Raw genomic sequence first — 11,125 nt, forward strand, 5'->3', positions numbered from 1 at the left:
CAACAAGTTGGTTAAGTGAATAATACCCTCACGGGAATATCGATATCTCTCTATGAGCACACTGTCGCGCTGAGCTAAAGGATCCTGTCTGTCCCGCAATATACGCTGAATTCTGAGGACTCTCCTTATCAATCTTGCACCTTCCACAATGGGTTGGTCGCGTATACGGACAGGACATGGCTGCGACAGGCTTCCCAAATCCACCTTCGCTTTTATAGCCGTGGTCTCTCATCTTGATTACACGAAGTAATTTACTATTACTACTCTGAAATATGACTTACATCTGTAATAATCACATACATGTAATAGAATGTTAATAGTACATTTCCCTTTTTTAGGAAATGACCTGTATGTATCTGTGTGACATCAATAAAAGGATCAAGTGCTGCATTGTCTTTAGTTACATTGATGTTATTTATTTATGGTGAAACAGTGGAAAAATATCGCTGTTGCTTTCGTATAAATGAAGCGGACATACCTGCGTGGCCGCGATCTAATCCTGTTTACATAAAGTAAACCTGCTCCCGAGCAGGTTTACGCTTACGGCTCTGTTGCTATGACAGCAAGTCCCGGATGAGCTTCGGGGAACCGACTGATCCAGGATCACGCGAAATCGTCAACAATCTAATCCGGCTAACCTACTTAGCGAGGTACGAAGAACGGGCCCCTGGTCCTTCTGCCACCACTATTTACAGTCTTTGACTGAACAGTCTTTGGGGGAGCAGAGCAGAAAAAATCTTCCCAGTCCACATCATCCTCTAGGAGGGAAACATCCCATGAATCAGAAAAGGGTCTATTGTGTGTTTTAAGTGGATAATCAGACGGTGAGTGCGAAAAACAGTCACTGGAGCTCACCATCGGGAGATGCTGGAAATAGTCCTTGTTATGGCGACGTGTGCGCCGCTTTCTCCGGGAAGAGGCAGTGGGCGGGGTACACAGCCGAGCCTCTGGCACGGGAGCCTCCATTGAGCCGAGGTGGGAGGCGGAGCCACCGTGCCATGGCGAGGTTGAAGGTCCGGTGAGTAAAATGGCTGGCGGGCGAGCGAGGAGCGTAGCAGCGGAAGAGCGAGCGGCCGAAGCCTGGCCTGTGACGCCCACTCTCCGCGGCGAATGCTCCGATGCAGGTGAGGCAGCAGGTGGAGGACCGCGGCGTCTCCGAGGCCCGCCCAGAGCCAGGCGAGTCCCCTCAAAGACGTGCTCCCTCTCTGAGAAGAGCCGCTGTTTCCACCTGAGCTTCTCCGCCCAAATGGAGAGCGCTGCGTCCTGCCGCTCGAAAAGGTCCGAGTCCGCTGGGTCCACAACGCGTGGTCGGGTCATTCTGTCAGCGGTAGTGTCGTGGATGAGAGAAGGAGGACCCAAACGCTGGACTCACAGGCAGGTAGGTGAAGGTGGATGTTTATTGCCGAAGGAGCGAGCAAACAGTACAGAGGGAGGAAATGGCTGGCTGGATGAATGGATGAATGAATGAATGACCAAAAGACTGACTGACTGAACATACAGACGACATCAGACTTACATCATCAATGACCCGACACTGAATGGGTAGAACAGAGGGCTTAAATACACAGGCTGGTGATAATGATGATAATGAGGGACCGGTGAGTACACAGCTGAACATAATGAACTAATGATAATGGGAAGAGGACTGAACATAATACACACAGACCAAGGCTAACACAATAAAACAGGAAGTGGAACAGGCAGTAGATAAACAGTGAGTGTGAACTGAAAACACTGGGTCACCGACCCAGGAACCCTGACAGGAACAACCATGAACTGTGGAAACTTTAAAGCTGATTTATAACAGAGTGGTGCTGGGTGTGTGTTACTCTGTGTTTGTGCTTCAGTTACACTCAGTTAGCTTTCTGCTAGCTGTTGCCATCAGTTTGCTTCTCTCCTCTCTACACTCACTCATACTGCATTTTGATGCAGCTGAACTCACAATGAATCTGCATCTTTCTGTTCCTGTTGTCAGACCACAGAACAACTATGACCTACTGATTTAAACGTGCTGCATTAACTACAGGGGGAAGCTGCTAACACACTGCAGCTGCATACCAAGCTGCTGCTCTGCACCTCTGAAAGACGCATTTTTGGAAGCACAACATTGTCGGACAAACTCGACATTCACATATGTTTAAAACAATGACTGTGTGGACAATCTGGCTGTATTTACAGTCATGTTATCACTTGGAGAGGAAGCAGAAAGAGCTGTGCTGCTCCTATTGGCTGCTTCTCTCTGCCACTCACAGACCTCTTCCTGAAAGCAGAGCAGCAGCTGAACCAGTTTGACTTGAAGCCACAGACACTGAAACAGTCAGACGGTTAGAAACGGAGCTCCTAACTGGGAGTAAACAGGCCCAGTGCAACAAATGATCTGTGTGCCAGTTTGGACTGAAACTGGAAACATATTCTGGGGACATGTGACACGAACACTAATATGTCTTAAAGTGGTCGGATATCAGAGCTTTAAAAGACACTGAACAACACTTTCATCATCAACATTTTCTTTGGTTTGGTCACTTTGATGATTTCCTGCTTACCAGCTTCTTGTAGGCCAACGTCAGGGTGCTGCTCTCCATCATCTAACACCTCCACCTCACTCTGCTCTCTCACTCCTCCATCCTCTTGGGACCCTCTGCTGTATTTCACCCTGAAATCTTCAACACTTTGAATTTCTGTAGACATTTTGAGCTGAAAGATCTTTGAGCAGCTTCACTGTCTGTCTGTGTCTTTAAGTCCGACAGCTTTGAAGAGAAAACAAAGAGGAAGTAAAACAGGACGAGTCACAGTTCTTCTGACACGTCATGATACGTGTAAGAGTCAGTTATGAAGCACTGCAAACAACATCCTGCAAGACCTCCAGTTCCATTATATAAATTAAAAATGCTGAAATTCCATTAATACAGTAATTAAATCATTAAAAATGATAAATGACAGAAACTTGCAGTAGCTTAAATACATTTGTGGATTTCAGTGGGATCGGGAAACCATTTAGTGCTCATTAAAATACCTCCAACAACTTGTTTTTAATATTTGCTGCTTATCATATCACAAACATACAGGTTTAACTCAGCAGCTGCAGTATGTTTGTAATAACACGGCTTTGTTAGACGCTGCCTTCTACAAACTGTAAGTACATCGAAGCAGCAGAGAGAAGAAGTGTTTGTGACACAGGAAATATGTCAGAGTGAACTATTTATTTTTACCAGCACAGAAACTAACAGGGCAGCGTGGTGCTGCAGTGGTGAGCACCATCACTTCTCAGAAAGAGAGTTCCTGTTTTTGTTATGTGACGGCTGTGTGCAGGCAAGAAAAGGACCCAAGGTGCAGACTCCAGAGACAAACGTAAACTGAAACAGCTTTGATGCTGAACTCAAACAGAACAAACGTAAGAATCCAAATAACTTACACAGGCAGACAAAACACACAGCAAAATAAACGGTAGATCACGACAATGACAAACTGCAACACAGAGCTTAAATACATCGAGGGAGCAATCAGGGAATGGACAACAGGAGGGAGACACAGCTGGGGCAAATCAGAACTGACGAGACGAGACAACACTGAGATAAGACAGAGACCTTCAAAGTAAAACAGGAAACACATAACACAGACTCAACAAAGACACAGACTCACAGGCAGGCACTACAGAGGGAACAGAGACGTGGGACCAGGGCAGACAGAGAAACTGAGTTGACACGGGGATATAGCAGACAGGGGAGACAGCAACTAAGGATTACACAGAGACAAACCATAAGACATGACTGTAACAAAAACCCAAAGACTAGAAGTTATAAATAATATACTAAACTCAAAAAACCCTGGGTCAACGACCCAGGCATCCTAACACTTTTGGGTGGAGGCTCATGGTCCTGGTCTGTGAGCCAGCGTTTGTGTTTGACGTCTGATTCTGGTTCATTTCATGTTCTGAGGTGAAGTTTTGGTCATGATTGTTGTGTCTCTGTTTGTGTCCCAGGTCTTAGTTTGTTATCTAGCCTCAGGTTTTCTGTTATCATCCCCCCTCTGTGTCCCCGCCCTCTTCCTGTGTTAGTATCTCTCTGTGAAGTCAGTCTTGTCTCCATGCTGATTGGCCTGTTCCCCAGTCGTGTCTCTCTGTTTCTCTCCCTCCCTCTGTTCCCTGTGTTCAGTCAGTCTGTGTCTCAGTGTGTGTTTCTGCTGTTTCCTGTTTTACTCTGACAGTCTCTCGTCCTGTGTGCATCTTGTTTAGTTTTGCTTCCTGGTCTCGTTAGTTTGATTATGTTCAGCTTTGTTCCCACCTGTGATCTGTTCCCTTGTGTTTCTTCTCACAGCCTCCTTCATTCCCTCCAGCTGTGTGTTCGTCTGTTTAGTATTTCTTGGTCTAGTTATGGTGTTTTTGTAATCAGTAATAATTGTCTTTAAGTTTGGTTTCTGTCTCCGACTCCCACATTTTATCTGCTATCCTGCCTTGCCTCACACAGCGGTACATGACAGGAGATCTCGAGCACTAAAATAAAGCAGCAGACTCCGACCTACAAGTGGCAGCAAGTAGCCGTTTCCTTTCTTGAGGAAAAGCTGAAGTGGAAGCGTTGGCTCACCCCTGGTAGGAGCACATTTTCAGTGGTACTCACCGGGCTCTAAGGGGTCCTCAAAGACGTCGTGTTCGTCCACCTGCTGCCCCGCCTGCACCTGATGCTCTGCAGCTGAAAGTGGGCATCATCCACCCATCTCTGGTTGCTCACGGTTGTTGATCAGCCTCTCCGCTGCCCGCTCATTGGCCTGCCTCCTCATAAGCTCTTCCACCTCGATCCTCAAAGAGTTTCCTTTCTGGGGCCATCAGAGGCTCAATTATCCGGTTTCCCTTTTTCCTTCACCAAGAAGAAAAAAGTGCAGATTTCCTTCTCACGTGGAGCAACAACCTATCACCAGCTGCCGACTCCACCTGGATGATGCCGTTTTGCTCGCCGGAGATTTTACGGGCCGGCTCATCACAGGCTCTTCAGCTGGAATGATGTTGCATCAGCAGCTCCAAACTCTCCTGTTTCCTCAGGCCGGAGGAGACGACGCTCCTACTATCCTCCCTCTGTGAGTAAAACTGACGATTAGACTCTGCTCTTTGTTCCCACCTGTGGTCTGTTCCCTTATTGTTTGTATTCATTGTCTGCATTCCCTTGTGTTGCTTGTTGTTGGGTCTGAACATACGACCCTGCTGGATTCAGACCACGAGAGACTGCAAACACAACACAAGAGCCACTGGTACGGTTTGCTTGCAAGGGGAGATTGCCTCCCAGAACTGACACAAGCTCCCTGTAGCCAACTCCAAACTCCCCTCGCAGCCTTTTATTCAGAGAACACACACTGTGAATGTGTTTGTATGTGTGTGTGTGTCTGTATACGTGACTTCCTGCTACACAACATCTGTTTACAACCGTTTAACAACATCCCTATTCATAAAAGGGTCAGCTCCCCCCACCCTGTATATGGCTTAACCCCCTTAATGCTCCCCCATATACCTGGAATGTGCCTGCAGTTGAACACTATAGCTGTAGCCTCCCCCACCATCCTACATGCAGGGAGGAGAACAGAAACAAGAATATCTTCAATCATGCAGTTTAAACAAGGTTCACAATTTGAAGCACAACAATGACAATTTTTAACAAAGTCACTCCAACACTTGTCATGATCTCCCTCATCCCTCCGGCTGTGTGTTCCAGTTAGTGTTTCCTGGTTTACTTGTGGTGCTTTTGTAATCAAGAACACCATAACTAGCGCAGCAGCCAGACCCTGAACTTCAGCAGGTAACTGATGAGCAGTCAGGCTGCAGCCTCCGTCTCCACCTGTTCATGCTTCTATGATAGAATCACTGGGTAGACCCAGAACAAGCTGGAGAAATTAGATCTCTTGGCTGGCCTGGGAACGCCTTGATGTTCCCTTGGATAAGCTGGAGGAGGTGTAACTTCCGAGTATCCTGAGTCCTCTGAGTTATCCAGCCAAGCCCCAGCAGGGCTCCTGTCTGCCTCCAAGTCTCCAGAGAGACTCTGCCTTTGCAGCCAATCTTCAAAGCAGCCCCTCCACTGTTAGCAACACGTCCGTCCCCCAGAGACGTTCTTTCATCTCCTCCGTTTTCATACTGTCCACATGTTCTGAGCCTCTTCTCCTCTCTGCTTCCGGGCCAACCCCACCATTGTTTTTGTTCTTTTACGTTTCTGCTCTCTGGTTTTCATTTTAGTTCTGGGTAAAAATCTTCTTACCGACTGCTGTTACCGTCAAATCTGAGCTTCTCTTGGTCGACTCTAAATCAACATTATCCAGAACCAACAGTTTGACTATAACGATCAATAACTCGCCGGTCTCTGTTTCTTCCTCTGTGAAAAGTTTGGGTATCATCCTCGACAGTACTCTATCGTTCAGTTCACACATTAATGATGTTACTCAGTCTGCATATTTTCAATTGTGCAACATTAATCGTCTCCGTCCTTTTCTCACTCCACATGCCGCTGCCGTTCTTGTTCACAGTGTTGTTACTGCTCGGATCGATTACTGTGATTCATTTCTTTGTGGTCTTACTCAAAAATCCATTAATGAGCTTTAATGTGTCCAGAACTCTGCTGCTCGTATCATCACCAGGACCCCTTCTATAGATCTCATCACTCACAGTTAGATATCACATCAATGTCAAAATACTTTTGTACACATTTAAGGCTGTTCATCATCTATCTCTGATGATGATCCCGTCTCGGTGTCTTAGATCTCCTTCTTCTCTTTCTCTCTCTAGCCCCGCCCCCTGTCTTGCCACCGTGGCTTTCAGCTGCTCTGCTCCTCGACTCTGGAGTTCACGACCTCCTGATTTAAGAAATATCTCTTCCTTCTCTCTCTTTAAGTCTAGACAAAAACTCACTGGTTCAAAATAGCTTATCCCACATAACCTCTCCACTCTGCTATGTTAAATTAGTTTTATGCCTTATGACTTTATGATTGTGTAAACTGCCTGCTTTTCTGTTGCTTTTATTATTCTGCTGTGTACAGTGTCCTTGAGTGTTCTTCAAATAAAATGTGGTAAAATGAAAGTGATGATGGTGGTACTCTAATGTTTCCATTACTGCCCCCATCAGGCCAAACTTTGCTATGATTATAATTATTTAAAGTTGTAGTTATTCTGGGACCACTAACTTTTGTACATTTACATATTTTACACTATTTAACCGTTTTTGTTTTTAAAGAGAAGCAGAACGATGTGCAGCCAGAGTTTATTTCAATGTTTAAATGAACACACTGAAGTTACAGGTTGCAGACATGGTACAGAGAGGGTGGAGCTGCCTGTAGCTGTCTGTGGTGCTGAAGCTTTCAAACATTTCATACCAACACTGACTACAACTGTGACCACAGGGGGGCAGCATAGAGCCAGAGAGTGTTAGTGTAGCTGTTCAGCCCTATAGTAAGAAACAAGAAGACTGATGAAGGAAAACACACAGGTTTGTATGAAGTCACACTAACTAACCAGCAGTAACCCACCTTTGATCAAACTGCTTTTATACAAATGATGTGAGGATGTAAAAGGAGCGTTTTGATTATTTATGAATGTATTGATTTAATATGACAATAATGGGGGTGGGGCCACCAGACCTGTCAACACTGGCTGAGTAACAAAAATATGAACACCAGACGAGAGTTAAACATTTTCATCATTTTCTTCCTGTGACTGAAAATCTCTTTGATTGTCTCTGATATCGTCTGTACTGTCGTAGATGTGCATGTCCTCTTACACTCTGATGCCTCTTCCTTCACCTTTCTGCTCAGATAGCTGAGTCACAGCTGTGCTTTACTAACAGTTACTGCTCTGTGTTCACTGTGCTTGCACACTGATGCTGTCACAGTCCTGGGTCTATGACCCAGTTTTTGGGTTTTTCTTTTGGATAATTATTTTCTAGTTCCTGATTTTATTTTTTTTGTCTCCTCAGTCTGTCATGTCCTCATGTCTGTTTATCCACAGTTAAAGTGTCAAGTTCACATATTGCCATCTGAGTCTCAGTGTGTTTTTGTTACTTCCTGTTTTACTTTGATAATCTCCCATTTTGTGTGCGTTATATTGGTGTTCATGTCTCATCAGTCAGATTCTGTTCAGCTGTGTTCCCCAGGTGTGTCCACTCTGCACTAATCTCCTCCTGAGTAAATATTGTCTGTCTCCCTCTGGTCTCTGTCATGTTGTCCCATCAAGCTGTGTTCCTGTGAATTTCATGGGTTCTGTGTCCTCCCAGTTGTTTCCCAGTTTCTTAGTTTCTAGTTTAATGTGTTGCCTGAGGTTTTGTTAGTGGTGCCAAGATGAAGCTTCATGAAGCACTGAAGCTTTCCATCCAACTGGCCACTTATGAGCCGACGCTTCATGACGTGTCACTTGCTCTACTGTGCCATCAAGTGGACAATAAATGTAAAACAGGCAAAGACATTATAATGACATAACTTTGGTGTGAAGCTTTGAATAGAACGAATAGAATAGAATAGAATAAATAGAATAGAAAGAATAGAATTAGTGAATAATGTTTGTGATGGCAGTACATAAATTCCAAATATAATCTTAATCTGTCTTTATGATCTTTATGATACAACATGTAATTTATTTTTATATCATAATAACCTTTTATTTTTATTTAATAAAATCTTTTCCACTGTGTTTTGCTTCAGTCAGTTTCTCTTTTTTTGAGATGATTTCACCTGATTTAGAAAAAACCCTTTCACAGCTCACAGATGAAGCAGGTGTAGCCGAAGAAGCAACAGCAAGTTTATACAAGTTGGGATGAACATTTTCAGTCCTGCCCAGTACTCGTGGGGATTCTTCAGTCTTCCACTGTTTGGTTCACTCAGGTATGTTTGGACCTGCACTGTTGTGTCTGTAATAAAATTTTGAGTCCTCGTCTGCAGGACTGTGGTGTCCAAACTAGGCCTGAAAAACCAAAACCCCTGCACCACTTTTATATTTCATGATTACAATTAAAACAAAACACAACATGCAGAGAAACAGAATCAACTTTCTGGGTTTGTCCAAAGTTTATTTAACAAATTATACAGCATGTATTAATGTTATATTTTTATTTATTCATACATGATTTGAGTTTATGAACTCTACTACTCCCATAGTTATTTCTTCAGTGTTGTTTTTGGACAGAGACCATTGAAACAGTACAGAAAGTGGAGAGAGAGGGGCTGAGCTGCAGCACAGAGCCTGGGCTGAACACAAACCTGAGACTCTGCAGTACTTTTTACTGCTGCTAGTGTTTCTGTCCTGACAGATGTGATGATATCATCTGTGCTCTGTGATGTGCTGGTGCATGAAAATGTTTGCAGACTTTAGATTGGTCACTGAAAATATAAGACGTGCTGTGGTCGTTATTCTAAATGTGTTCAGAAATGTGGGAAACGATTGAAATACCCTGAAATATCTAAAGATTCAAAGTTCTAACATGGAAGTATTTGGGACAGCAGCTTCATCTAAAATGCAGCGTGGTCTTTCAGTCTGATCCCCCCATGTTTGTATGTCAATTTTTTCTGTTATTTGAGACGTCTGTTGATAAACTGATGGGGAGACTGTGCAAGTAAAGCCTTGTTTTGAGTACATTTTCCTCACCAGTTTCCACTTTAGGCGCTGAAAACACATATTAGACACCAGCTATTTATTTTGTGATTTATATAAATATATTTCATATAAACAGTCAACATGCAGTAAAAGAAATATCTAAATATGTATTTGTATGTATTATTTCCCATCCACGAGTCTGAAAATAATAATGCTGCTCTATGTTCACTGCATCTCAGCACCTGTTTGTATCACTTCTGCTGATGCTGCAGACCGCTGTGTCTATTTTATATTTGAATTGGCCTTTTATATTTTCTTCTACTGTTTCTATTTTGTCTTATTTCTGTTTAAGAAAGACATGGTACAGAGAGGGTGGAGCTGCCTGTAGCTGTCTGTGGTGCTGAAGCTTTCAAACATTTCATACCAACACTGACTACAACTGTGACCACAGGGGGGCAGCATAGAGCCAGAGAGTGTTAGTGTAGCTGTTCAGCCCTATAGTAAGAAACAAGAAGACTGATGAAGGAAAAGCTTCTTCCACTGGTGTAACACACAGGCTTGTATGAAGTCACACTAACTAACCAGCAGTAACCCACATTTGATATTTTTTGCTGAACTTTTAGAAACAAGATATTTACTGTAGTTTTAGGACCAACAGACTGATGAATAAACCAAGTAAAGCAAAGTAAAGACAAGCTGCACTTTGACTTTTATTAGAACAATTTGCTGGAACTACAGAGTAATGAAGTACTTCAAGGTTTTGTGTGGATGACTTCCAACCTTACTGTACAGCACAGAGCACAGAGGGACAATATATGTAATCAATATATGATGCAGAATGAACAAGTAAAGACTGTAAGCTGAGTCTGAGGCTCATGCAGGACATTTCATAGTTGGATTATTCAAACATTTACATCAAAGCACCAAACTCATTTCTCACAGATGAAGGTCATTGAATTAGGATAATATGACTGTGTCCATTTCCCATCACGGTCACAGCAGGCTGCATAGTGACCAGAATCAGGATCTGACTGTCCTGTTCCCCAGAACCTGTCAGAGAGATCAAATCTGATATGAAACTGGACTAAACTCATAACTATTGTCACATTCATATAAATATGCGTCTCTTTTGGAATATTTCCAATATTTGCTGTATTTCTTTCCCAGGTTTCTCGCCCACTTTCCCTCCTTTAGACTTTTCTCTGAGAATCATCATGCACACTAAAACAGCTTTCAAGCTTTGATGAATATGAAATCTTCCTGCTGTAAAAATGGAGAATAAAAAGAAGTCAGAGCTGACTTTCTGCTGTTTGAAACTGTTTTGTCAGCTGTTTACAGACATCACTTTGAAATGTGTGTCTATCAGGTCATATTTACTGAAGCTTCTTCCTTCATATGTTCTGAAGTTTTACAAACACCAAAGAAGAAGAGACAGGAATTCTCTGAAACACTTTTTGTTCTGTGAGAAAAGAAACATTACAGCACAAAAACATGAAGACAAATTGAACAAAGTGAAATGTGTCGGTCGCTGCTTTGAACATGTTTCAATCCTGATTCCTTCAAACTGACTTGTTG

General features: G+C 43.4%; 1 protein-coding gene across 4 annotated transcripts in view; it reads right to left on the bottom strand.

Annotated features, from left to right (window-relative positions):
* Positions 1-3,422, bottom strand: part of LOC309699524 (C-type lectin domain family 12 member B-like) — a 45,349-nt gene extending 41,927 nt beyond the window's left edge. For 2 of the 4 annotated variants that reach the window (XM_082522606.1, XM_082522603.1), the window contains exon 1: positions 2,544-2,747. In XM_082522606.1, coding sequence (XP_082378732.1) covers positions 2,544-2,688 — 145 coding nt within the window. In that variant the 5' untranslated portion in view covers positions 2,689-2,747. Of the gene's footprint in view, positions 1-2,543; positions 2,748-3,412 lie in introns of those variants that run through there. The other 2 variants (XM_082522599.1, XR_014274368.1) reach the window with 2 other exon arrangements.
* Between the last annotated feature and the right edge of the window lie 7,703 nt (positions 3,423-11,125).

This window comes from Aulonocara stuartgranti, assembly GCF_965226115.1.
Source record: "Aulonocara stuartgranti genome assembly, chromosome: 22".
Lineage (NCBI taxonomy): Eukaryota > Metazoa > Chordata > Actinopteri > Cichliformes > Cichlidae > Aulonocara > Aulonocara stuartgranti.